The sequence below is a fragment of the Dromaius novaehollandiae genome, chromosome 3 (genome assembly GCF_036370855.1).
Source record: "Dromaius novaehollandiae isolate bDroNov1 chromosome 3, bDroNov1.hap1, whole genome shotgun sequence".
NCBI lineage: Eukaryota > Metazoa > Chordata > Aves > Casuariiformes > Dromaiidae > Dromaius > Dromaius novaehollandiae.
In genome coordinates, this window is record NC_088100.1 from 112,340,522 (window position 1) to 112,367,353 (window position 26,832).

The window sequence follows — 26,832 nt, forward strand, 5'->3', positions numbered from 1 at the left end:
GGCTGGAGGATACAGCCCTAGGGGGACACAGCCTGGGGAGGACATACCTGGATGGACACAGCTCTGGAGAGACAGGGCCGGGGGGGACACAGGGCTCTGGGGGCCCACGCTGGGGCCCACACGGCCGCACATGGCCGTGAGTCAGACACTTGGGCGCATGCGGCGGGGGGGGGGCGGGGCAAACGTGGGGTTCGCGCGTCCCCGGGCGGCCGGCGGGGGCGGGGCGGACGCATGCGGCTGGCGGCGCGGCGGCGCCGCCGGCCCCCGCCCGCATCCCAGCAGGCGGCGCGGCGGCGGCGGCGGCGGCGCGCGGCGGGCCCTGGCGCGGCATGGCGACGGGCATGGCGCAGGGCAGTGCCAGCGATCCCCACCGGCTGCGCCAGCGGCCCCGCTACCGGCCGCGCGGCGAGGCTCGGCGCGACCTGCCCGGCGCCCACCTCGACTCCTTCAACTACGCCATCAGCGAGGGCGTCTACCGCGCCGTGCAGGTTGGGGGCGGCTGGGGAGGGCCGTTGGGCGGCGGTTGCGGAGGGGAAGTGGGGGCTGAGGGCCGGGGGGGGGATGTAGGGCGGTGTGGGGCAAAGGGAGGGGCTTTGGGGGGTGATTGAGGGGGGACAAGTCAGGGCAGCTAGGGAGGTGGTTTGGGAGAGCGGAGGCGACGCCGGGCACAGCAGAGAGGACAGCCAGGGGAGGCCTGAGGAAGACGGGAGGGATGGCTAGCGGGTGACTTGAGTGGGACAGAGCAGTTGTGGTGGGGATGTGCTCAGGCTTCCTCCGCAGCACTGCCTTCCCAGTGCTTTCTCACTGCTTTCTCACGGCCCCTCCTGCCCCGGCAGCCCTCTCGGTTCTGCTTCTGACATAGTTTTTTTTGTAAGTGCGACCACTCTTGCGTTTCTGTTTCAGGACCTCCAACCGCTGGAGTTTGCTCTCAAAAGTGATCGCATCTCGCTGGCTATTGTTGGAATTTCCATCTCTCCTCCAATGGTGCCAAAAGGGACCATCTGTCAGGATATGAAAGTTTACCCAGCAGAGTGCAGGGGCCTCCGAAGCACATATCGGGGGAAAATAACTGTAAGTGTTGAGATGTAAGCATTGGGGCTCGCAGGAAGTATACGGTTTTTCTCCAGGGTCTAATACACATTCCATTATTACATATGGTAGCGTAACATCACTAGTTCTACAGGAGCAAAGCTAACTGAAGCTAGTTTCTCCACAAATTTATGTGTACTTTAGCTACAGATCATTTTCAAGTTTCATCTGCTTTGGGGGTATTTCAAAGAACTGTCCTGTATGGAGTCTTGAGTTCTCATGAAGTATGAGCTCACAAGAAAAATTTTTCTTCGATGTGAACACTGTAAAGATCTCTTCCCCTCTGTCCTTCTTTTTCATAGGACCTTAATAATCTTTCTTACTCTGCTGTTAAATTCATGTAGAAATCAGCTAGCCAGCTCAGAAGATCTTGGAAGGTGACCTGTTTAATCTCAGAGAACGTGATAATCCAAATCTTGTTTCTGTAGGAATCCAGGTTTCAGAATCAGTATTGCTCAGGTGTAAAAGCCCAGAATTATAAATCTCTCTTGTTCAAATCACATGTTCATCAGTTTTCCGTATTGCTCTGAAATTTGAATAGAGAAACATCCCTAGCAAATATTTTCCCTTGCATTGTGAAAGCATCAGAGGACCATTGCTGTTTGCCACTAAAATTGTGTAACTTTGTCCAAGGTGTAAATTTACGAGTCTCTTGCAAGAGGATGATTGTGTGCAGTTTCTAGGGTTTTTTTTTCTTTCTTTCTCTGAAGCATTATAACTTACTATGGTAAAAGCAGCTGTAAGTGCAATATTTTGTCTGAACATAAAAGTGGGGCAGTCACACAGATTCTTCGCAGACGTTTTCCCAGTGGCTCTTGGGTTTTTTTTATTGTTCATACCCTAATTGTTTCACTCTATTTCCTAAGTTTATTTGCTTTTTGAATCCGTGTGAATGTTTGACAGTCACAGCACAACAGTTTTGCTGTGCCTTGTGTGAGAAAATATTGCCCTGTGCTTGGACTAGTAGTTCCATTCCCCACTCTTGTGCGGTAGGAATCAGTGTATTATCATTTCCTGTGTGCTTTCACTGTACTGCTCTTAATTGCATGTCCTTTCATCGTATCCTTCTTGATGTTCTCACTTTTCTAAGCTAAAGAGTCTTCATCTTTTTAGTGGCTTCTCACGTGGAAGCCATTGAAAGCCATACCTTTGATCATTCTTTAGGCTTGAGACCAGAACTGTGCTGAGACTTTCGTGTAGGGTGCACCATGGATTTAGAGAGGCACAGTAACATTTCTGTTCTCTTTCCTGGTAATTCCTAAAACTTGGTTTACTCTTTTGAGTTGATGTTTTCATATTGTAATGCCAAGATTCTTTCCTGAGTGGTAGTAGCTCCTTTAGAGCCCATCATTCTGCATATAAAATTAAGATTGTTTTTTTCCACTGTGCATTTTATCTCCTCATTTCTTACAGTCAAAAGATCCTTCTGCAAACCCTCTGTCAGCTCTTATTATTGTAAATAAATTATTTTTTTCTTAAGCAAACTGTCTTTTCCTTTTCGCTTTTCAAATCACTTATGAACATGCTAAATGGACAAGTCTTAGGAAGGATCCCTGTAGGCCTCTACAGTTGATCTCCTTTCATTGAGCATTTACGGTTTTTTTCCACTTTTTCCTTTAACCACGTGTTAACTTCTGAGGTCTCCTTTGCTATCCTGTGGCTTCTTTATTTATTTAGGCTGCTTTGTTGTAGTGTCTGAAAGGCTAAGTAGACTCTTTCAGCTTTGTTCACCTGACTAGCAGTTTCTTTACATAGTTCTAGACTTGTCTGATTTCCCTCTGCAAACCCATGTTGACTGTTTTCCAGAATGTAATATTTATCCCTGAATCTATTAATTCTGTTTTTTTTATTATGATTACTATCATGTTTCTTCTACAGTGATAAAAGTTTACTTTTGTGGTTTTATTAAGTGCACAATATTAATATAACAGAAACAAAAACAGGCAACTTAATTCGCTTAACCCTTTGTGTTGTGTCATTTTAGGCTGACATCAGCTGGTCAGTGAATGGCATTCCACAAGGGACCATTAAACAGCCCCTGGGGTATATTCCAATCATGGTAAAGTCTAAATTGTGCAACCTCTATAATCTTTCTCCACAAGAGCTCATCCAGCACCATGAGGAAGAAGAGGTAACTGGATTTTTGTGAGTCAGGAACATCTGTGCTTTGTATGAGTAATATGTAAAGCCTGTTTTTCTTTAAAGGACTTTAGCTCCCCCCCCCCCCCCAAATTTGACTTAAGTTCTCTGAATGTGCCCTATTTATAATGATTCCATACAGCACCTTGAAAAACTAAAAATCTCAGCAATCTTTGAGTGCAGGGATCTGTTTGGTGCGGATACCTACAGTTCCATTATATGACTTTTCAACTATTACCAGTAGTTGAGGCTGTGTAGCTGAGGGTGGGCATCCGTGGAGGCAAAGATTTGGCAAACGGGCATTGAGAAAGAGATTTTTATTCTGGGTTCCCTTCTGCAGCTTTTTCTAGGTCTCCCCAATAGCATATCAACTATGGGCAGTTAAATACAAAATTATTTATTGCTGTGATTTTTTTAAGTTTTGTGATTGTTTGGAGATCAGATAAATATTCAAGAACAAGCAAACTATGAAAGAATCTACAATGATGCATTGTTGCTGGCTCCCTGCTATGCCACTTGTACCTTTATTCATAGTATAACTTCATACTGGAACTCTTTTTTCCTATGACATACAATTTTGGGGACTATAAACTTATCAGTGTTAAGCTTATATCAAACTAAAAAGAGGTTTTCTGTGCTGAAGATCCCTCTTGAGCTGAAATTTTGAAATGAGAGCTTCAGAGTGTTTATTTAAAAAAAACAGTTAATGTCAGCTCTTTGAAGCTGTTCAGTTTTTTTTTTTTCCCCTTTCTTTAAACTGTGGAACATTCTGCCCTTTCCTTGCACTGTATGCTAGTCTTAGACTTAATGGTAACAAGTGCAGCCTGTCCAAATATAGTGCTCAAATATATGTTGTGCTATGTGCTTCATAGTTAAAATAATAGTTAAATATAATCCATTCTTACTGCATAATGCAAGCTTTTTTTCTTTTTCATAAAATGCTGGATTATGAGTTTCTAAACACATTACGAGCATTTTTCTTTTTCTGCCAGGAAATGGGAGGCTACTTTATAATTAATGGCTTAGAAAAAGTTATTAGAATGTTGATTATGCCCAGGCGGAATTTCCCTCTTGCAATGACAAGACACAAGTGGAAAAACAGAGGTCCTGGTTTCACAGAGTATGGTAAGCTGAACAGTTGCTGGCAGCATCCTTCAAGTAACTACTTGAGGACAAACAGGAGTGGCTGACTAACTGTAGCTGATATTTTGATAGTTTGTTTTGGTGCAGCTCTTCCATAATATTTCTGTTTTGAGGTGAATTTTACTACACAGGAAAATAAAGGATCAATAATACCATAATAGTGCAAGCCTGAGGCAGGTTCTTGCCTTCTAGAAGTTGTCTGAACCATCCATGCTGAGCAAGAAAATTGTATTCTAGACCTTGCAGTAAATTAAACCTTTTGTTTTGCAGAAGGTGTAACTAAAGCCATAGTTTTAGTAGAAATCAGTGTAAACTGGTGAAATCATTTAACTGAATTTGTTTCTCCACGCTTCACAGTGGCAGATTTTATTTATGTAAAGCACATTAGCTAGGTTCTTGACTGTCCCACAACTTTATCACGTATAGTCAGTAAAGCAAGTTTAAATTTCAGCTATATCACAGAATTTGTATTTTTGCACTCCGGTGTCACCATCTGCTGATTTGACTGAACCATGGTGCTTCAGAACACAGTTCCACAGGAATTAGTTTAGAGGCAGTGCCAGTTTAAACAGTTCCCATTTGTTTTATTTTTTCTTTGCCCTGCAGTGGACAGCACATAGTAGGACCAAGAGACACTGCTTCAAAGGAGATACGAAACTTGAGCCAGAGTGAAATTAGGACAAGTACTTGTATGCTGCTGTATCTTACAACCTAAAACTATATGCAGGACAGTTGAGACTTGGGGCTTTTCCTTTCTTAAAACCTTTATGCATCTTCTGAGCCTCTCAGTAAGTGTGCCCACTATCCTGTAGGCATTTGGCCATTAAAAACTGATCTGAGCTGGCATATTTATTTGAGATGGGAGACTGATGCTGTAGTTAGTGATCTGCCTTGTGTTCTAAACCATGAAATGCCTAGATTTTTGTAAAGAATTCTGTAACTCATGCCTGTTTGGACATGTCACAGGAATGTAGTCAGTTGGTTCTGTACAGCTCATATTGGTCTTTGTGTTAATTTTTACAGGAGTAGTGCTGCATTGTGTTAAGGACGAGCACACTGCAATAAATATGAACCTTCACTACTTGGAAAATGGTTGTGTGATGGTGAACTTCATTTTTCAGAAAGAGTTGTTCTTCCTTCCTTTGGGGTTTGCTCTGAAGGTAAACATTATGTTTGTGCTTTCTGTGTTGAACAGAGACAGAAGTTTTGCTAAACATTTATTTTTTTGAGTAATGACTTAACAAGTAGCTAATTCAACATGAGGTATTTTCAGTCATCCTTCCTATCTCGGCTGAAGAGCTAGAGTCCAAACCAAGCATATGCACGTAATGTAAGACAGCAGAGGAAATGTGTACAGTGTAAAGAGAGGAGGGGAGAGTTACGCAAAGGTTTCATGGCTTCTGGCTACTAAATGCTCTGGAAGATTAGCTCTTGGAAGAGCTTAGAGTTTTCCACCTGATGTAAAAGATTTCAAAATCTTAGGGTTTTTTTTTTTTCTTCTTAAAAAGAGTGACTCCTGTGGAATAAGGAACAGTTCAGTCAATCTCAATTATGGCTGAAGTGTTCAGTGAATGAGCAGCATTAATCAGTTCAGTCAGGTTGTCCCATCTAAATGTAAATTGCTGAACTGGCTCCTCTTTTGAGGAAAATATAAAATAATGTTTCTTTTTGGAACTCTAAGCAATTAAGGATTGGGAGACAAAAAAACAGAAGGGTCTGTTTGAGCACAGTGGGTGGATTTAAATTGTTCATCAGATAACAGGCAGAAGTTTGACTCCAGCCAAGTCTTCACATTTCTGTCTTTTAAAAGCATGCTTTCTCTAGTAGCGGCACCAGGGTACTTAAGCCATAAATTTCACCTGAAGCAGCTTCTGTAGATTTGCATCCTTAAAACTCCCTTGTTTCAAGCTCAGTTCTGTACTGGTTTCCTGTGGCTCATCCAGGTCCCAGTGCAGTAACCTGGTTCTTCTATGAGGCACCTGCTGCACTTTTATTCTGGCTCTAACTCTCATTCCTCCCTGCTGTGTAATTATTCCAGTGCTCTCCCATGAGAATAGGCAACGTGTGCTGTGGCTGGTTCTCAGATTGTATATATGATGATTATCAAGCAGCAGAACCAATAACTGCTGAGCTTACTTTGCCGCCTTTGATAAAGGAACCTGCCTGCATGTGTCTTTCATATGGCCTGCAGTTTTTCATTTCAATGTTTTGAAGCTTGATTAAATCTGACAGAGAAATAGTTTACTTAAAGATGAGTGATTAGATACAGAAGTCATGGTGGGCAATGTGGTCGCTTACCCCTGACTTAAAGAAACAATTAGGAAACCTTACAGCACTAGGAGCTCATGAAGTGCTGAAGCTAAAGAGAATTTGTTCTAATATGCAAAATTGCCTTTTGACTTGCATGAGGATAAGAAGTAGCTTGGGACAATAGTGAATTAAATTCATGATTGTAAGTGAGGTCATTCTGTGAAAATGTAAGTAAATATTACCTAAACAGAAGAAGCCTGTTTATTTTTAGGGTGCACACTTGTTTTTCCCAGGGGTTTCAGTAGGTTGGGAGTGCATCTGATCATCAGGGTATGTATATCCCTGTGTTTCTCTTAAGCAGTTCAGCCCCACATTAATTTTCAGTTTGCATGGTGGAAGGGTATTTCTACAGGAGTGAAAACCTAAATCAGTGGGGTGACCTGGTTCTGTTCCTTTATTTTAGGGGCAGACACTGCTGCAGCTGTTTTGTTTCTTGATCCAATACATTTCTGTCTTTCAGGCACTAGTTAATTTCTCAGACTACCAGATATTTGAAGAGTTGGTCAAAGAGAATGAAGCTGACACCTTTTATGTGAACTGCGTTGCTGAAATGATGAGAGCAGTAGTGGATGCAGGCTGCTACACACAGCAAAATGTCCTCGAATACCTGGGAAAGAGCTTCAGAGTAAAACTTAACCTTCCTGAGTGGTACAGCAACGAACAGGCTGCCGATTTTATTTTAAAGTCCGTATGCATTTAGGAGTGTGTGGTTCAGTTTAATTGTTATAAAACTGTAGGCAACTTTAAGAAAACTGCCATATTGTATCACACTGTATTTGTTATGGTTTTCACATATGCTTATAAAATGACAGTCAGTGGCTAGTTTTTGATAAGACGTCATGATATTAATGATAATCTGTATTTGTGCTATTCAGAAATACTAATTTCTACAGATCAATACAAGCATCCACAAAATGGATCTGCCTGGTTTCAGGAGACCTTACTGTTTCTCGTTTAGGCACAATTTTGTGGTGTACTTAATGAAAACCATAAATATTCCAGATTAAGGAAGAGAAGAGCAGTCAGAACTAGGTCTGTGACTGCTCAAGGCTCAGTTTGTTGAATGGAGATACTGCAGTTTGTGGCACTTGATATCAGCTGTTTTCTGCAGTCATTGGCCACTATTAGGAGAATTACACTTATCTTTTAAAATAGTAGAAACAAGATGATGTTGTAAAATCCTGTTTCTTCCATGGAATAAGGTAGGTAGGAATGGAAGGGCTAGCTTTGAGGCTGTTAGAATGTGACAAGTGTTCAACTAAATCATATCTTTTTCAGGTGGAGTATGTGTTTGCTCTTTGACTGATTAGTAAGCTTTTAAAAAGGATCATTTGCGATTCCCAAGTCTTTGAGTACTTGTAAATAGGGAGTGGTCAGATGGCTGGAAATATTAAGGCAGCCTGCAGCTGCTTCGGGGGCACTTAAATATTGTCGCGTCTTGGAAAGCAAGTCTGGAGTTGGTCTGCTTTAGTGGGAATTAGGAATGACATATCTTATTGCTTGCACTAGAATGTTAGTCATTCCACAGTTTTCCATGTGTGTGTTAATAGCAATGGAGGTTTGAACAACTTGTGGCAGGACACTGACAGTGTTAGCAGAAATGTTTTGTGATTCATTACTAGTTTCCAGCTCGTGGGTTTTGTTTTTTTTGGTTTGGTTTGGTTTTTTGAGAGGTGGGGAGGGAGTGCACGTATATGGACATACACACATATATGAATGGTGTTGCACACACTGAAACTATGTACAAAACTCACCTGTTGAGTGGGCCTGACTCACATATATGCATACATAAACTGTCTACATGTGAGGGTGTCTAATGTGTGTAAAATTAGCCTTCCCTGAAGTTCACCTTCACCTAATCCGTCAGGTATACTCCTGATAAAGCTAATCTCTTGTAACAAGATGGTCATTTCTCTACTCAATCTGTTTTCTCTTGAAATTTTCACATTAAGGGTGACTGGGAAAGCTTCTGTCTTGTTTTGGTTTTTAGCTAAAGAATTCGGTTTGAGATTATTTAGGACAAGCTTGAAAAACAGCTGGCATGAAAAAATAGTGTTAATTGTCCTTTTTTTCTCTTCCTCCAGCAAGTGTATCTGCATACACTTGACAAACAGAACTGAAAAGTTCTACCTGCTTTGTATGATGACCCGGAAGCTGTATGCCTTTGCCAAAGGGGAGTGTATGGAGGATAATCCAGACAGTCTGATGAATCAAGAAGTGCTTACTCCAGGACAGCTTTTCCTTATGTTCTTAAAGGTAAAGTCTTCAGGAATTTAAACTGGACAACACAACAGTCATCCAGTCCAGCCTAAAGTCTGATCATGGGGATAGGAGAAGTGCAGGAGCCAGAAAGGACAGCAGGGAGCCTGGACATGCTGCAGACACTGAGAGCACACTAGATGCAGTGTAGTCAAGGGAAGGCTTGGCTGTCGCAGTAGTGCAATAGTGTACTAAATTTGCTGAAGAAAAGCCCATATAAATCCTGGAAGAAAAAGCTTCAGAGCCTTCCGGAGCAAATGAAGGTGCCCCATACAGGGTCGCAGTCCAGGGGAGGAGGAATATCTTGTCCTTCTGGTGTTTGCAGAGGGTTTGGGAACAGCATACTTCTGTGCATCAAGTGATATGTTAGTGGTAAAGCAGTTAGATATGCCTCATTGTGGACTTGCTGCTGTTTCATGTGGCAAATGTGCAAGAAAATACTCTGGCCCCTTCTTTCCAAAGTGATGATACATTTCATTGTCATCTCTCTCTCTCTCTCTCCCCCCTGCCTTTAAGTTCTTTTACTGAACAGGAAGTCAATAACATGCTTCTAACTTTAACAATTTTTTATTAAAGAAAATGTTATTGATGATGTAAAAATGCAGCTTCTCAGTCTATTCCAATTCAATATTAATTCAGTTTATTTCTGGGTTTTTTTCATTTTAGGATGCCAGTAGGAAAGAATTCCTGTTCAGGAAGAGCTTGAGTAAACCATGAAAATCATTGCAAAGTAGTAGTCATCCCCAAGTAAAGATTTCCCTGAGTTACCAGCTAACTCATTCTTGAAAGTATCTTTCTTTACCCTTTTAGCTAAAATTTTCTCTAGAGTTGTTTTGTTGAAAGACTAATAAAACTTCTCTACTACGCGAGGTTTCCCAGTGACTTAGAAATAAAATAAAATAAAATGTGTTTTCTGTGAAGCATTTTAGTGCTATATGGAACTACCACCAGAAAACAGGAAAGGTTGGATGGGTATTTTGCTGGCGAGTCTGTGTTGGCATGATACCCTGAATGTTCTGGTAGGATGAAGGCAGTGTAGGAAATAAGGCTGGAAAAACTACCAAATCATTAGAAACTGTCCATCCTGTTGATTTCAAAGGATTTCTGTACTACAATTAACTTAACCTTGCACATGACAAATGTGAAGTTCTAATTTGATCCTTTATTTTCCTATTTTAAATGTAAATCTCTCATTCTTAAACCATAGGAGAGGCTTGAAAGCTGGTTGCATTCTGTTAAATTTGTTTTGGAGAAGAGAACAGAAAAGGCAGATATCAGTATAAATGCAGACAACCTGATGAAGGCGTTTGGCCTGGCAACGGACTTTACCAAGCCATTTGAATATCTGCTTGCTACTGGTAACCTGCGATCTAAAACTGGTAAATCGTAAGGCTCAGGAAGCCTTTTTTTGTTACTAAGTAGAATGAGAAAAAAGTACAGAAAACTGAGCCCTTAACTGAAAATAACTGCCTGTATGCAGGCATTGTATTCTGTAAATGAATTTATGAAGAGAGTGGTTTGGGGAAGGGGATAGTTAGGAGAAAAAGCTGAGATTTTTTCCGCAAACATAGATTTCATGCATGGTACAACATAACGTTCCTTATTAGAATTGTGACTCTACCCAGATAAATAATTGAACCTAAATTTAGCATCAGCCAGAGCAGCAACTGTGTTTTCATTTGTTCTCCCAAAGATTATTTCTTCTTCTTAGAAGATACAACTTAAGACAGAAGTGGCCTTTTTTTCTCAGGACTGCACCATCAGTCACATAAGCTCGAACAGAGAGAAACGACTGCCTTTAAACTGTAGATTTCAGATTATGTGGTGCATCCCTGAGCTATCTAGTGTGATGTGTAATTGAATGTTCACTAGAAACACTCATTTGACCCTCAAAGTTCATGAAAATGTTTTTGATACCAGGTACAAGTCCCCAGGTTGTTTCATTGAACAGATGGGAGCGACTTAATTGTTTCTAAAAGGAACTGGATTTTAAGCAACAGCTTGGAATTTAAAGTCTCTTGGCCATTACAGTTCACTGAGTTGCTTGAATACATCTACGCCTTACAGTGCTGGGGTCCTGTGTGAGCGTCTTCAGGTCTTTTTAGTGAAAAACGTTAAAATGACTTGTAATACTATACTTACCTTGTCAAAGCTGGATGACATGCTGACGTAAGTCTCAATTTTTTTTCCTAAGGCCTGGGCATGCTACAGGACACCGGTCTGTGTGTGGTGGGAGACAAGCTGAATTTTGTTCGCTACCTTTCCCACTTTCGCTGCATACACAGGGGGTCAGCGTTTTCCCAGATGAGAACTACGACTGTACGCAAACTTCTGCCTGAATCCTGGGGGTTCCTGTGCCCCGTGGACACCCCAGATGGAGAGCCCTGTGGTCTGATGAACCACATGACAGCTGTGTGTGAAATAGTGACAGAGATGGTGTCTGTGACAGACCTTCCACCTCTGATATGTTCCCTAGGTACATTTTACTGGCTTGATCATTTCATGAAGCGGTCTTCCTTTTTAACTTTCTGTCCTGTAAGCCCGTATCTGGGAAATGTTCTCCAGGTACCATCACTGTAAATTAGTAAAATCAGAAAGTGAAATCAAGGTAAACCTGTTTCTATTGTGCTTCTGTTTAATGACAAGTAGCACATTGCTTATATAAGTGTTAAAACTTTTTAGAGAATGTGATGTTCACGATAAACATGCCTCTGAGCTATATCCTGTAGAGTGAAAATGTTTACGTAAACCCAAGGAAGGGCACAATACAAGCTGTAGGAAATTGGGTGAAACAGTGACTTTTTTAATGTTGCTGATGGCTGCTGAATTAAATTAGAGCTAATTTAGAATTCCCATTATTGTGGTAGTCAGACTATTTCACTCAGAAAAGTAAGGGGTAAGGAGAGTGCCATCCTAGGTTGCGTATATTTGACATTTTCCATTAAGTAATCTATAGCTTTGCCTTTTTATTTTGTATGATGATCTAAACTGTTTTTAATGTCTTGAAATGTTTTTTGGTGTGAATTGAGGCTTCCTGCAGAAATAACTTCCATGTTTTGTTTGCTTTTTGGCTGTTCCTTCTGCCATTCCTCTCATCTCACAGGTGTCACTCCCATTGATGGGACTCCAAGCAAGCCTTATGCAGAGTGTTACAGAGTTGTGTTGGATGGCTCTGTCATGGGCTGGGTAGAGCAGGAGCTGGCTCCGCAGATTGCAGAAACCCTCCAGCGTTTCAAGGTTGTCTTGTTTGAAATGTGATGTAGCTAAACAGTCTATACACTGGTCAAAAATACTCATGTTTGGAACTTTTCTTGTTTGTTTTTTTTAAACTTCCATTTATTTATTATTTATTTTTTAATCTGACCCTATAAGTTATGTTTGGTTGGATGGTATTATGGGAGTGGGCTTTTCAGCTTGTCTTGATTATATGCATATGTTTGGTCTCTCAGTTTTTGAAGTAGTTATTGTTACAAGTACCTTTTTTTCTTGAAAAATGTAAGGTAGAGATATTCTGTCATATTCTTGGTGGAAATCTAGAAATATTTTTTAAAATCTGTTCTTCTCCATTCTATATTAGTAGCTACATTTGTAGTTGGTATTTTCACTGTGGGAGTAAACTAGCCTGTTGAGTGCAGATTAACTAAAACAGTGTTGATTTGTGTTTGTAACTGATATTTCTTTGTGCGAACAGATAACACAAGAGAAGAAATTTCCTGCACGGGCAGAAGTGGTCCTTATCCCAATGACAGGAAAACCTAGTCTGTACCCTGGGTTGTTCATTTTTACTACCCCTTGCCGGATGGTGCGGCCTGTCAGAAATCTGTCTTACGGAAGGAAAGAATGGATTGGTACCCTGGAACAGGTAGATTGTGCATGTTTCTTTTACAAAGTGCTGTTTATTACAAAAATATCCTGCATCAAAAATAGTATCTTCCAAAATACTTGTGAAAAGAGCTGAGAATGGGACATGCAAGATTGAGTCGAAGAGCTAGCAGAGGTGGCAAAAAGGTTTTCTGATATCTCACTGATTTGTTTCTTGTACATTTCTTACACATGACCTGTAGGTGTCTTTTGGATTGCTGAAATCTGCTCTTGATATTAACTTAGTGAAGCTTTTGAGGAGGAGGGTTGCTGTCGTGTGTAGCCTCTCATCTTGTGTCACCTCTTGTTCTCCAAATTCCCCATAGCCAGTCTAGCAGTGGCTTGCCTGCGGACTTGGTAATTCAGAATAGTTAAAGTGGGAAACATGAACAGCAATGTGTTCTTGCAGTTTCCTATTTTCAGAGTTACTTTCCCTGTCCTCAGTCTGTGATGTGATGGGTAGTTTGACAGTTGTCTGATATTTTTCTTGCCTGCTAATACGCTAAGGTGCAGACAACAACCACAGCTAAAACTGAAGTGGATGAGCAGACATGAGAGGCAGCTTTATTTTGTTTTCTTCCCTTTAAAAGAACAAAGTGAATAGGCAGTGTCTGTTTTAATTCTTGCAGATCTTCATGAACATTGCTGCCCTGGAGTCAGAGGTTGTGCCCGGAGTGACCACTCACCAGGAGCTCTTCCCTCACAGCATTCTGAGTGTGGTGGCCAACCTCATCCCCTTCTCTGATCACAACCAAAGTCCACGAAATATGTACCAGTGCCAGATGGGTAAGTCCTATAGTAGCTAATGCTGCAAGTCCCCAGGCAAGGGGAGAGGGAAGAAATCTCTCCCATGTCTGTTTCAGTCTGTCTCCCTACACTCCCAAATAACAGCCCTTCCCAGCAGTTGTCTGAAAAAGTGAATTAAATTAAGTTTATCATCCTGGCAGCCTTCTGGTGGGCATTTCTAAGTTGTTGCACTGATGTTTTTGGTTTTTTGTTGTTGGGTTTTTTGGTTCAAGGTTTTTGACCATACAGACAAGGGGAGGAGGGGCCCTGTGCCGACTGGTGGTATTAGTATCTGGTACCTGTACTGCGAACAGTCCTCTTATCCCCAAGAGTGAGACAGGTTGACCTATTTCTGACTGGTTGCTGGAGTAGATGCTCTGCTGTAGTGTGGGGTTTCTTTGCTGTCTGTTTTCAGTGAGTGACTGTGCTATCTTGACTCTGCAGCTTTTGGGAGGACGGTTTTTAAACATCTGTTTCAGGATAGTAATACAGTCTGGCAACGGGTATTTTCTCTGTCTGCTACCTGACAAGTACTTAAATTGGCTTACTTGATTGTCTGAAGGAAGTTGGGATAGAGTGCCTAGATGGAGTTTCGGTCAGCTAAGTTGCATGTGATGTGCAAGTTATTTATTAAAAAGAAAAAAAAAAGGCAGACTAAGAGAAGAGTGCGAGTAGGACTGTGGGAGAGCAGCTCTTGTTACCTCCATGGCATTGCTAGCATATTACCTTTCTGGCAGAATATTGTCAGAAAAGTGGCCTTAACATTACCACTTTCTCCTTTTCTTTCCTGTAAGTACCAATGTGACTATGTTCAAAACTTGTTTTCCCTGCCAGTATATTTATACAGGAAGTAGCAAATGTTCTTTGGCCTGAGAATATGTAAAGTGTGCTTCACTATGTGAAACTTTAAACAAACCTCATTTGGGGATTTTGAAATTTCAGTAAAAGGCATAAAATTGCAAATATTACCTATTTAATGATATGAAGGGAATTGAATACTGTGGTTCATAGAAATAGTTTTATAGCAGGATTTAGGGCAATTGTTAAATTCCAAGGATTATAAAGGTTGATAATCCCTCTAAACAGTAAGTATTTCCAGCTTTGTTTTCAACAAGATACCTGGAGGAAGAATCATTGATTAACTTTGAGTTGATCGTGAGTGAGTCCAGCTTGCTTTCTTTCTTCATAGGAAAGCAAACCATGGGGTTTCCAGTTTATAACTACAAGGACCGCTCAGATAACAAGCTGTACCACCTTCATACCCCCCAGAGCCCACTAGTGAGGCCCAGCATGTATGATTACTATGATATGGACAGCTATCCGATTGGTACCAACTCAGTTGTGGCTGTCATCTCCTACAGTGGCTATGACATGGAAGACGCTATGGTAAGGCACCAAAAGGAGAAATGGAATCATGCTGTTCTGTAGAGGAATTGAGTGTGGGAGACTATTAAGAAGAGCAGTATCTAGCTGAGAGGAGCCCGTTTCCGCTAGTCCACAGCCTCCATTAGGGCAGATATAGAATATAACTATTATTTGTCTGATGCAGGTAGTGCTTGAGGTACTGAGAGTAGAGCAGAGCTCCTTCATGCAACATGGTAGGCTTCCAGAAATTGGAAAAAAACAGGAGTTGCAGGAAGCTGTTTGGGTCTGTATGAATGCTGACTTCCTGGGAGGTTTAGTTTAGGAAGGTGATGTTACAAAGGTAAGTGTCAGATCAGAAGGGAAATCATTTCTTTGTTGAAGTTATTAGCAAGTCTTTAACAGGCCTTTTTTCTTTTTTTTTTTTTTTCCCCTTTTTAGATTGTGAACAAATCTTCCTGGGAGAGAGGGTTTGCCTACGGAAGTGTTATCAAGGTGGAGAGCATTGACCTTTCTCTTAGAGCCAACAGGGGAGGCGATACCTTAGTATTTGGTACCAAGCCTGGTGATGTGAACTTTACAGAGAAGTTAGATGCTGATGGACTACCTTTTGTTGGCTCCATCCTGCAGCCAGGGGACCCGTTCTACAGCTTCGTGAACCTCAGCACAGGGGAGACCTTCACTGTGTACTACCAGTAAGTTCAGCTTGCCCCTCCTGGCAACAGCCAGTTGTGAACAGTCCGACAACAGTTGGCCCCGATGAGCTTCAGCATCCTTTCTCTGGGTGTTCCCTTTTCTCCTAACAGCAATAGTGTTTCAGGTGTCCATGTGCTGAGAGGGAGAGCATGAAACTCATGTTGTAGGTGATTCCCAGGCATGTATCCTGGCTTTTCTCTAAGCTAGCTTACCCTGAAGAGCTGCAGAGCCTGACTTACCTGTAGAGATAAATCTGAGACTGGAGGGGAAGGTGAGCTTGCACAGATGTTAGTTTGTGGAGCACTTGGGTAACACAGTAACAGGCATCACTGAGAAAGTCATTTTTTATTACTAAATAATAAATGGTGTCTTTAGCTGCACTGCAAGGTTGCTGTGGGTGGGTAGAGTGAATCCTGGTTGTAGAGCAGAGCTAAGTTGCAAAGAGATTCAGCACGTGGCAGTGGGGGATTGCAGGAATTTCAGTCTGTTCCTTTTCTCTAATCATACTTTGGCAGGCTCCTCTCTCACCTTGTGCTCCTGCTCCCCAGCTCTGTCATGCCAGCCTGGTCTTAGTTCAGGCTCCTTGTCTAGAGAGCCATTTTGCTTCTGTGCTTCAGCTTTTGTCTATTCTGTCTCCAAATCACATGGTTGTTAAGGTATATAGGGAGAGGGAAGGCTTCCTGCCCTCCATGCTGGTTCCTGCCCCCAGCTTGCCTCAGAGACCCAAGGCCCTTAGAGAGAGTTCTCTCACTGCCATAAAGGTGTGCTGCATACACTGCTAGATCTAATGTGTGGCTAGGGAGAGATGGAGGGGAGAGGCTTTGACTTAAAACTTTTGAACAAGCTTGGAAGAGGCTTATGAAGCTCAGTTTTTCTTTTTTGTGATGGCCTCTATCTTGCTTACATTTGGACACTGCAAAAGAATAGCTCTAAGCCAGTTACAGTCCTGCAAAAACTTAAAGGATCTTCAAAGGAAAGGAAAAAAGTAACTCTGGCTTTATTTGGGCAAAGTCTATTTATTCTTTAATTGTCTCCAAAATGGGCAGATAGTTTGTGCTGAAAGCTTCACAACAAATATTAAGCCTGCACCAAGCACCTAACATGTGAAATGTAAAGCTGATGGATGGTTCATTTGGAGAAGCTGCATGCTATTGAACAGAGGAGCTTCTTGGCAAAGGCCACGTCAGCTCTTACCATGCCTTCCCTTCCTCCTCTGAGCTTTCCTCTCTTCTTTGTACTGACCCCAGTTCTTTATTTCAATATTCCACCAAGACAGTGTGAATTTATTGCAGGGGGAGCCTTCCTTAAAACAAAACAAATGGGCATTGGGATTCAGCTTGTCAGATCAGGTGCTATACAGATGTACTAGGTTTAAATGTTTTTTTAAATCATGGATGATGTTATTTGATTACCTGAAAGTCATAGCTTCCAGTTAGAAACAGCAAACCAAGGTACATGCATGACACCTGTGTATTGCTCTCTAGCTCTAATTCTTTAGCAGTCTGATTTCCCTCGCTACTGAATGGTATTTTTCAAGAAATGCATTGATCCCCAGCAGTCCCAAGCCATTTTATGTGACTTACAAAGCAGTTTTGTTTTCCTTCAATTCCTTTTCCTAGCTAAAAATCATTAGCCCACCTGACACTTTTGCTGTGATTCTTTCCCCACCTACACAGGAATAAGGAAATGGGCATTGTAGACAACATCAGGTTGTGCAGTAATGACCGTGGCACTGGGAAATTCAAGAAGGCTTGCATCACTGTGAGAGTTCCCCGAAATCCAACTGTAGGAGACAAGTTTGCTAGCCGCCATGGACAGAAAGGCATCCTGAGCCAGCTCTGGCCAGTTGAGGATATGCCATTCACAGAGAATGGGATGGTTCCAGACATCCTCTTTAACCCTCATGGGTTTCCTTCCCGTATGACCATTGGGATGTTAATCGAGAGCATGGCAGGGAAGTCCGCGGCACTGCACGGGGTCTGCTACGATGCCACTCCGTTCACCTTCACAGAGAAGAACTCCGCTTTGAAATACTTTGGTGAGACTCTACTGGGTGCAGGTTATAACTTCTTTGGGACTGAGAAGATGTACAGCGGAGTCAGCGGCCTGGAGCTGGAGGCGGAGATCTTTGTGGGAGTCGTGTACTATCAACGCCTGCGCCACATGGTCTCAGACAAATTCCAGGTGAGGACTACAGGGCCCCGAGACAGCGTCACCAACCAGCCCATCAAGGGGAGGAATGTGGAAGGTGGCATTCGCTTTGGCGAGATGGAACGTGATGCTTTGTTAGCTCACGGCACATCTTTCTTGCTGCAAGACCGTTTGTTCAACTGCTCTGATGGCTCCGTAGCTTATGTCTGCATGAGCTGTGGAAGTATGACATCTCCTCTGCTTGAACAACCTGCGTCTTCCTCCTCTGTGGCAAGCAACAGGAGATACTCGTGTTCTGTCTGCAGCGAGTCTGACACCATCGAGGTTGTCCCTGTTCCGCACGTCTTCCGCTACTTCGTGGCAGAGTTGGCAGCCATGAACATAAAAACAACGCTCAATGTGGAGTAGCTCTGTTGTCAGGCAGTGATTCTGCTGCTGGCAGGGAGGGAGCACCTGCTACAGTCCTCCATTTTCCCCTTGAGGGTTTTGAGTGTTAAATCAGTTCTCGGGTTCTTCAAACAGTTGTGAGATTAGTTTGATATTTGTATTGAGATGGGGCGATCTGCTAAGCTGCGTTGCTAAGAAATGGAGCGCTATTGAAGTTCGTTTGCACTTCATAAAGGATCACTGGCTATTGAGATGTGGAGTATGGAAACCGAGCAGTATCACTGCTCCCACAAGGCTGCTGGGTTGAAAGCAGTGGGGGTTCTCCGTTCTCTGAGCACTGGCTGCAGCTGTGAAGATGAAAAGGTTGTAAAACAGCATGAAGTGAATGCTGGAAAGGAACCAAAAAAGATATTTTTGTTATTTTTTAAAGGAAAAAAATCTTGCAAAACATATGCCTTAATGATGGTTGCGTGCTAAAGTGATTGGACCTGTTTTATTTTTTTATTTCATTACATATGCCTTTAAACTCAGTAAGAGGAAGAAAGGCACTAAGCTGTAGTGCAATGAGACACAGCCTGACAGTAAGACAAACCATGATCACTGAGCCAGGTCTGTCCAAGGCGTGTTTGATATTGTTGAGCTCAGCGCCTCTCTGTGCTGCATCGCACGGCTTTGTGATTTTTGTTGTCGTCTCTGGCTGAAGAAGAAAGCAAGTGGTTTCTCAGCCTGGCTCTGTCGCTCAACAGTTCTTCGGTGCTGCTAGCACAGCTGCCAGATGTCCCAGGACAGGAAATCACATCCACCAGAAGCTTTGTCTTACATTCAGCGCACAAGTTCCCCATGTGGGGTTGTCTGTAGCAACCCAAGCTTGTTGCCAACCTTGTTCTGTTGTCCGTGAAGGCCCTGGTAGCACTCCCACCTGCTGTCATGTCCTCTGGTGCTCTTTGTAACATCTCCTGTGTGGACACAGCATGTGCCTGCTCAGGGGAGACTCGGCTGGCACTCAGGCCCAGGCCCAATGTGACCAGCTCTGTTTGGGTCAAGCATGCAGAAGGAAAGTTTTGTACCTCTTGTTAAGAGTTGTTTTATATGCTTCTAAAAAAACTTTGTTCAGAGCTGGGGTTTGGGACAGACTTTGCTGTGTTAGCCATCTCTACAGCTGCAGGTTGGAAGGGGTAAGCCTGCATGTGTCAATAGGACGTTAGAGGAAGAATGGGATGGGGTCGTATGAGGAATGGGAGCATGTGTTGCAGGGGCAGCGGTGGGGTTCTCCCTGGCTCATCACAGTGAACCAAAGTCCTGTGTGGTACTGGGCAGGAGGGTGGCATGTCCCCTATGGCTCCTTGTGCCAGTGTGGGGGCTGTCTCAGGCTTATAGAGTCTGATGTGTTGCATTGTCAGGGGTTGGCCAGGGCCTGTGGTGATGGCATCTCTCAGCATGATTTGTCCCAGCGGGCTGGGGTCCGGCAGGGCAGGGGGAAGGGCCTCGCGGCACTTGCAGCCATGGGGCTAGGGTCTGCCACGGCTGATGGGGGACCGGGTGGCCGCAGGGCGGCTCCGCCAGGGGCCAAGGCCCAGCATGGCAAGTAAGCAGGCTTACGGTGTGTCCTGGGGTCGGTGCCGTCGGGCTGCTGTGTCCCGGGACCGCTGCCGCGGGAGCCCGCGTCCCGGCGCCGGGCGGTCGGGGCCGCGCGGACTCAGGGCGGCGAGGGGCGGCTCTCCCAGGGCTTGGGCGGGCGCGGCAGGCGGGAGGCGGTGGGGGGGTCCTGCGTTGGCGCAGCGTGGGGGCGCCGCACGCCTGGCGGCGCCCGCCCACTCTGCACCAGCCGCAGCACCTCCGCCAAGGAGGCCGGGGCCGGCTGGGCCGAGGGGCCGGTGTTTCCCGCCGGGGGCCCGCCGGCAGCCTGCTCCATGGCGCGGCCTCACTACCGGAGGCGGCCGCTACCACTGGGACGGGGGGGACGGGGCGGTACCACTGGGGCGGGGTGGGCGGGATGGTACCACTGGGGCTGTTGGGGGGGGGGACAGTACCACTGGGGCAGTGGGTTGGGGATGGGATGGTACCAAGGGTGTTTGGGGGGATGGGGCAGTACCACTGTTTTGGGGGGGCACTCCCCTTGGTACCGGGGGGTCAGTACCACTGATGCTGCAGGACAGCAGTGCAGCCACAGGGCAAAAGCAGGTGCCAGCCCCCACGCCCCAAGGCCGCCTCTGCCCCCCCTCACCCATACGGCAGGCTGGGCCAGGCCCCCCCCAGCCCAGTGATGCACAGGTGCGAGTGACGGTTACAGAGCAGCCCCCACCAGCCCCACACCACCGCCATGGGGGTGGCCAGGCTGCTCCTGCTCACCACCCTGCTCCAGTTCCTGCCCTGTGAGTACCCCGGCCGGGGGGCATGAAGCCAAGGTGCCTTTAGAGGCTGGAGGCCAATGGGGGCCCCGGGCTGTGGGCATTGGGGATGGCAGCCTGGTTGCCACCAAGCCTATGGGCGAAGGCCAGGTGGCAAAGTAGGGGCAGCTGGGTGGGGGCCCGTGACTGGGGCTGAGGCCAGTCACGGGCTGGGGCTGAGGCCACGGGAGCCCCTAACCCCCCCGCCTCTCCCCAGCCCGTGGAGCAGCGGGCCCCTTTCCCGCGTTGGCTCCCCCACTGACCATGGTAGTGAACGGGCAGCAGAAGCAGTTGGTGGCCTGTGTGGTGAGCGACCTGCCGCCAGGCTCCCACAACGCCATCTGGATATCCAGCAGCAACGGCAGTGCCCTGCGCACCTTCACCTATGGGGTGTCCCGTGGGGACAACAGCACCACCAGCACCATTTCCATCCTCCCTGCCGACAGCGACACGCTTGCCTGCCACGTTGGGCCCGACCGGACCGCGCCAGCGCACAGCTCCGAGCCCCTCCGTGTCGCTGGTACGGCCCTGGCTCCAGCTGCCACGCCACACAGGCCTCGCCTGCCCCAGGGGTGCACGACGGGCGATGCTTCCTCCTCCCCCCGGCTGGCTGTGGGGTGTGTGCCAGCCCCGGCCTGGCCCAGGGCTGTGGCCATCCCCAGGGCTCTAGCAGCGGTGGTTCCAAGGGGAACGGGCATGAGGGCCACAGAGGTAAAAGCGTTGTGGACCCGCTGCACGAAGGGGGTTGCAGCTGGCCCCACTCGCACACCTGGTGCTGGGCCCCTTTCTGCCCCAGCCGCTCTCTCTGCCCCGCAGGTGACAGCGCAGCAGATCTGTGTCCGGGGGCCCGCACTGGTGAGTCTCGCCCCCTCTGCATCCCCGGGACCCTAGTGCTCGCGGGGATACTGGGAAGGAAACCAGTGGCCTACAGCAAGGCCCCTCGCTGGCTCAGGGTGGCGGGGAGGGGGTTGAATTGCATCCCAAGGGGAGGCTGTGCTGAGGCTCCCTCCCTCGCAGCGCCGCGTGCCTTCACCACCATGACCCTGCTCGTGGCTGTCCGGGTGCTGCTGCTGAAGGTGCTGCTCTTCGACGCCCTCCTTACCTCCATCCTCCTTGCCGTGGCATGAGGCCCCCAGGGCCAGCGCAAGGGATCCCAGCATGGAGCGGCAGGGACCCCACACTAGCCCTGGAGGCACCCCCAAGTATTCCGGGGGGGAGAGGGCAGGGAGCAGACCCTGGAGTCCTGTAGGGGGGTAGAGACCCAAAATAGTTTGGAGGGACAAGGAGGGGACCCCACATTTTTGTTGGGGAGGGACCCCGAATTATTTGAGAGACAGGGGCTGGCCCCCACCTTTTGGGAGGGACCCCAAATTATCTGGGGGGCAGGGAGGGTCCCCGAGCTGCTGGAGGGGGGGCTGACCCCAGTTCTTGCGGAGGAGGGAGCAGGTCCCCGCTCCCGGCCCCGCCCGGGTGCCATGGCCGCTTCCCCCCCCCCTCCCGCCCCCGGAGCCGCGTGGCGCCGCCGCCTGTGCGTGGGGCGCGCGACCCGGAAGAGATTCTACGGCGCCAAGCGTGGCGGCCCTTGGAGAGTCCACATTGGCTGGCGGCGGGCGGTCGGGCGGGGATTGGCCGTTGGGAAAAGGTGGGGGACAGATGCGCGGCTCCGATTGGCCGGTGCCGCCCGGTTTCCATGGATACCTGGCGGGGCGGGCTGTTCCCGGAAGCACGGCCCCGGAAGCGAAGCTATGGCGGCGGCAGTGGCGGTGCTGCTCGCGGCGGTGCTGCTCGGCGCGGGCGGCGGCGACGACGCGGACTGGGTGCGGCTGCCTAGCAAGTGTGAGGGTGAGCGGGGCCGGGTCGGGCTGGGGCGGGCTCCTGGGGGGCTCCGGGCCGGTGTCCGGACAGGGGTCCGCCCCACCACCCCCACCTTGGGTGGCGCTGCGGAGACGGCGAAGGACTGGCGGTGTCGCCGCCGGCTCGGCTCAGACCCGCCTCGCTGCTGGGCGAGGGGCCGCCGCCACAGCTGGTGGACGGTTCCTGGTGAGGAGACTGCTGCGGAGCTATCCCCACCCCCAGTCGCCTTCCCCTTTGCCCGGCCGGAGACCCCCAGCAGGCTGGGCGACAGAGGCAAGCGTGAACAGCATCTGCATTCCAGCTCTGTTGCCGTGAAGTCTCCTACAGCATGTCTTGACATGGTGGCTGTTTTCTGCCCTTTCTTAGATGGGAGGAGCTAAGGGTACTCTGGCAATCACTGTTGTTTCTAGTTTTCCTTAATTGTCTGATAGTCCATAACTGGGACTGGTTGTGCCTGCTGCTTACAGTGGTGCTTCCTCCCTTGATTCATGAGCAACCCCAGCAGTGCGAACGATTCAGGGTAGGTCATGACAGACCTTTGCTGTCTGCTGTGGCTTCCTCTGGCTTTGTTGAGCTTTTAGACTCTTAGAGCACAGCTATAGGCACATGTGGATCTTGATGGTTAAGAGAAAAGGAAGACAAGCAACTCTGGAGCCCTTTGCAAAGCTTTCGCTACTGGGGAAGAAGCTCTGGAGACACTGATGTCCAAGCTGCACTGCAGCACCCACACAACCTCAGCAAAGCATTGTGGTGAGCACTGACTGTGTGTTGCTCCTCTTCCTGTCCAGGTTTGGGACCTGTATGAGCCAGCAGCGATAGCCGTGGGCAGTATCTAGATAACTGGACTGGGCAGTGAGTGCTTCTGGCAGATGTGGAGACTGCAGCAGCTGGGTGTTGTGTGGAAAGAGAGGCCCACAAGGGAGAAGTGAGGGGCCTCGGTGTGGGCGGCAAGGCGTGGGCAATGCTCACAGGCGGACGTGTGCTGCAACACCGGAGCAACCCCCTCGCTGCCCTCCTGCCTGCAGCACCTCTCCCTCTGTCCGTGTGCCTGAGAGAACACGTACAGCTCATTGCTGCTGGACCGTCCCTGCCTTTCTCCGAAAGCAGGGCTGAAGAAAAAGGTGGACTGTGGAAACGAGAGCATGTGGCGTGGGACGATGCCTTCTGGAGCCTCCTAGGACCCTGGCCTCACAGGGGAGGGTGGCCGAAGAGCACCCAGCATCCGTATCCTCACACTTAAACTTGTAAAGCCCAGAGATGCTTCTCTGTTCTTCTCTTTCTCTTGGTTTATACAGCTCTGTTGGACTGTTTGTTACAGAGGAAATAAAGCTTTTTTTCCTGTTTTATAAAGGAAAATATAAACTGTTATAAAGTTGGCGATGCCACAGTACTACATACAGTGCCTGGCAAAGCACTAGTGGGGCTGACAGCCCCATGTACGACACCACAGTCTGCAGCTACTGCCTTGTCCTGCAGCCCTGCCCACTGACCCCACAAGCTGCTCTGATCCCAAATGCTGGCTGTACGTGTGCTCCCCTGGGGCAGGGCCTGCTGCCCTAAGCCCCAGCCCCTGCATATCCACCTCCTCTGGGTGCTGGGAGAGCTATTGGTGCAATGTGTTGGTGTTGAGAGCACAAGGTGTGAGTCACTGCAAGGCTGTTGCTGTCACTGCAAAATGACTCATCCTCTGCCAGGAGGAAGGGATAAGGAAATAGCTCCACTGGAAAGTAGAGCTGTCTAGGGGCACCTGCAGGTGAAATTACAAGGAGCCATTGTCTCCCTTCCCAGCTATGACAAACAGCTGGCTGTTCGGATGAGTTGATATCGAAGCATTGATTCAGGCCTTCCTGCATCAAGGGATCTCCCTTGGAATTGTTGGAGGTGTTCCTGCTTATTCCTATCCTTACTGTAGCAAAGGTGTCTCTTTTCTGCTTGTGACAGCTCCAGTGAGCCTGACTCCTGCCATTTGCTTCTAAAGCAGTCCTGTTTGCTGGGAGCTACATCACACAGCCTGAAGCATGCTGTTTGCCTGAGAGCGGTAAAACCCACTGACCTACCTGTGCTTTCTGTCCCACAGTGTGCAAGTATGTGGCGCTGGAGCTGAAATCTGCTTTTGAGGAGACTGGCAAGACAAAGGAAGTAATTGACACAAAGTATGGCTTCCTGGATGGGAAGGGCTCAGCTGTCAAGTACACGCAGTCGTAAGTGACTCAGCTGTGGGAGAGCAGAAGGGAGGGTCTCCTGTCACCATTCTCTGGAGCTGGGAACATCCTGAATTGGCTGCACACAACTTCCCTGAGTGTCTGGGTGCCAAAATGCACCAGTCCTGTCTGGTGGGCGGAGTTGCCTGTGATGTTTTTCTCCTGCTTGGGAGAGCCCGGGAACCACGGCGAGAGCTCCCCTGTCATGTGCTGCCAGGTCTGAGGCCTGGTACGGTGCTGCAGCTGTTCTTGCAGGGCAGCGCTGAGCCTTCACCTCCTGTTTTCTCTGTGCAGGGACATCCGGTTAATTGAGGTCACGGAGAACATCTGTAAGAGGCTTCTGGACTACAATCTGCACAAGGAAAGGAGTGGCAGTAACAGATTTGCAAAGGTTGTCTTTCCAGTCACATGCTTCCAAGAGTGTCCCTCACGCCTGTCCCTGTGCTGTCAGGGTGCTGAACCTTGAGTCTGTGTTTCTTCCCCTCACCTGTATCCCCTGAAAGCTAACAGCATGCTGGCTTTGAGATCAGTTGAGGGGTGATGGGGCAGGCCCAAGTTCTCACTCGCTCAGCGGGGACCCTGCTGAGCCTCGAGGGGCTGTGTTGCCTGGCCTGTGTTTTCCAGCTTTGTTTGTGATCAGGGGATCATTGCAGAGAGGGACTCATTGTCAGTTAAACTCTGTCCTGGTGACACTGATAGCGCTGGTTTGAATCCCTGGGCAGCATCATGTGGCCTCTACCTGGGAGGGGAGAGCAGGAGCTGGGTGGACGGAAGTATTGCTTCACAGGGGCCACTCTTCTCTCCCAGGGTATGTCAGAGACGTTTGAGACTCTGCACAACCTGGTGCACAAGGGTGTCAAAGTGGTGATGGACATCCCCTATGAGCTGTGGAACGAGACATCTGCAGAGGTGGCAGACCTCAAAAAGCAGGTACTGTTCCCAGGGGGATCAGCTTTTGACATGTGGCACAGGCTTGCAGGCTGGAGCAGGGGGCACCAGCCTTGGGTTCGGGGGGAGGATCTGGCATGCATCCCAGAGATCAGGCACATGGGCAGGACCTGGCCATGTGTGCCTGGAGCTGGGCTCTCCTTTCTCTGCTAGTGCGATGTGCTGGTGGAGGAGTATGAAGATGTGATAGAGGACTGGTACAGGCACCACCAGCAGGAAGACCTCTCCCAGTTTCTCTGCGCTGACCATGTGCTAAAAGGGAAAGATGCAAGTAAGTGGGACCTTGCTGTTACTGTGGGCTGTGCGTGCTTACAGGGGAGGGTGGGAGAGTCCAGCCAGGGCAGGGGGAGCCCAGCATCTCCCTCAAGGGACCCTCTGCCCATGTCTTCCCCAGGCTGCCTGGCAGAGAAGTGGACTGGCAAGAAGGGTGACCTGGCAAGTGTGGGGGAGAAACAGAGCAAGAAAAAGAGTGGGAAGAAGAAGAAGAAAGCCAGGAAGGAGCAGAGCGAGGGAGCCTACAGCCTCCCAGCCACGGGGGAGACCCCAGAGGAGAGTGGGATTCAGGAGGAGGCTCCCCTCGCCCACAGCCCAGCTGACGAGCTGTAGGCACGCAGCACGGGGGCCCCACGCTCCATGGCATTTGGTCATCTCATGCAGCTGTGTCCTGCAAGTACTGAAGGAAAAGGGATTTGAGTAGAGGTGTACCCGATTCCTCTGAGGGACAGTGCTAGCTGTGGTGTAACTTGCAAGCCTTACTCTTGTCCTGGGGGCAGCTCTGTGGGGAGCAGGCAGAGGTCCCTGCACTGTGCCATGGGCCCAGCCCTGCCAGGCTGGGGGAAATGGCAGAACTTGGCTGCCTGAGCATCTTCTGCTCCTGGGAACTCCCAGCTTGTCCCAGAGCCCTGTGCCCAGCTCTGGGTGAGGATGTGAGCTCTGCCCAGAAGCCCTTCTCTTCCTCCTCCCTGTGCTGCCAGCACCCTGTGCAAGGATTGTAAATAAAGACAGTGGTGCAGGGGCTGTGATTGCTCCCTGCACTTCCTAGGCAGGAGGGCACGCACCTTTGTGCTGCCGTGGTTGGTTTGTACCCTGTGCTTTTCCCGGTTTCCGCTGCTGGGGGCAAGTGAAGCCAGCAGGAGGCCCTGCTGGTGGCTACCACTAGGAGGCTCATGCTCCTGTGAGCTCTCGCCTGAGGTGGGGACCTTCGACTTGTGGAGCAGCGAACGCGGGGTGGCGGGGCTCGGGGGAAAGGTGCTGCGGTG

At 47.9% G+C, this 26,832-nt stretch overlaps 3 protein-coding genes and 1 long non-coding RNA gene across 6 annotated transcripts; 3 read left to right on the plus strand and 1 right to left on the minus strand.

The window, feature by feature from the left end:
- Positions 1 to 259: 259 nt before the first annotated feature.
- POLR1B (RNA polymerase I subunit B) lies at positions 260 to 19,298 on the plus strand. The gene is made up of 15 exons (XM_064509829.1): positions 260 to 488; positions 904 to 1,071; positions 3,074 to 3,220; positions 4,221 to 4,353; positions 5,395 to 5,531; positions 7,142 to 7,365; positions 8,766 to 8,937; positions 10,148 to 10,319; positions 11,135 to 11,416; positions 12,044 to 12,177; positions 12,632 to 12,802; positions 13,431 to 13,587; positions 14,777 to 14,973; positions 15,391 to 15,644; positions 17,322 to 19,298. Exons 1-15 carry the CDS (start codon positions 330 to 332, stop codon positions 18,202 to 18,204), a joined length of 3,390 nt encoding a protein of 1,129 aa, XP_064365899.1. The 5' UTR covers positions 260 to 329; the 3' UTR covers positions 18,205 to 19,298.
- LOC112985510 (uncharacterized) lies at positions 15,976 to 22,059 on the minus strand. The gene is made up of 3 exons (XR_003259767.2): positions 21,922 to 22,059; positions 21,673 to 21,813; positions 15,976 to 19,139 (listed from the first exon to the last, which is right to left on the minus strand). It is a non-coding gene; the product is annotated as an uncharacterized LOC112985510 (long non-coding RNA).
- On the plus strand, positions 20,387 to 21,697 carry PTCRA (pre T cell antigen receptor alpha). 2 transcript variants are annotated; one of them, XM_026104173.2, is made up of 4 exons: positions 20,387 to 20,555; positions 20,788 to 21,090; positions 21,387 to 21,425; positions 21,588 to 21,697. In XM_026104173.2, exons 1-4 carry the CDS (start codon positions 20,504 to 20,506, stop codon positions 21,695 to 21,697), a joined length of 504 nt encoding a protein of 167 aa, XP_025959958.1. In that variant the 5' UTR covers positions 20,387 to 20,503. The 2 variants fall into 2 exon arrangements, with proteins under 2 accessions (XP_025959958.1, XP_025959956.1); XM_026104171.2 differs by having other exon boundaries at positions 20,788 to 21,425; positions 21,588 to 21,671.
- Positions 22,031 to 26,657, plus strand: CNPY3 (canopy FGF signaling regulator 3). 2 transcript variants are annotated; one of them, XM_026104174.2, is made up of 6 exons: positions 22,031 to 22,412; positions 24,502 to 24,625; positions 24,920 to 25,016; positions 25,433 to 25,555; positions 25,727 to 25,844; positions 25,968 to 26,657. In XM_026104174.2, the coding sequence occupies exons 1-6, from the start codon at positions 22,046 to 22,048 to the stop codon at positions 26,177 to 26,179; spliced, it is 1,041 nt and encodes a 346-aa protein (XP_025959959.2). In that variant the 5' UTR covers positions 22,031 to 22,045; the 3' UTR covers positions 26,180 to 26,657. The 2 variants fall into 2 exon arrangements, with proteins under 2 accessions (XP_025959959.2, XP_025959962.1); XM_026104177.2 differs by lacking the exon at positions 22,031 to 22,412 and adding an exon at positions 22,438 to 23,174.
- Positions 26,658 to 26,832: the final 175 nt, after the last annotated feature.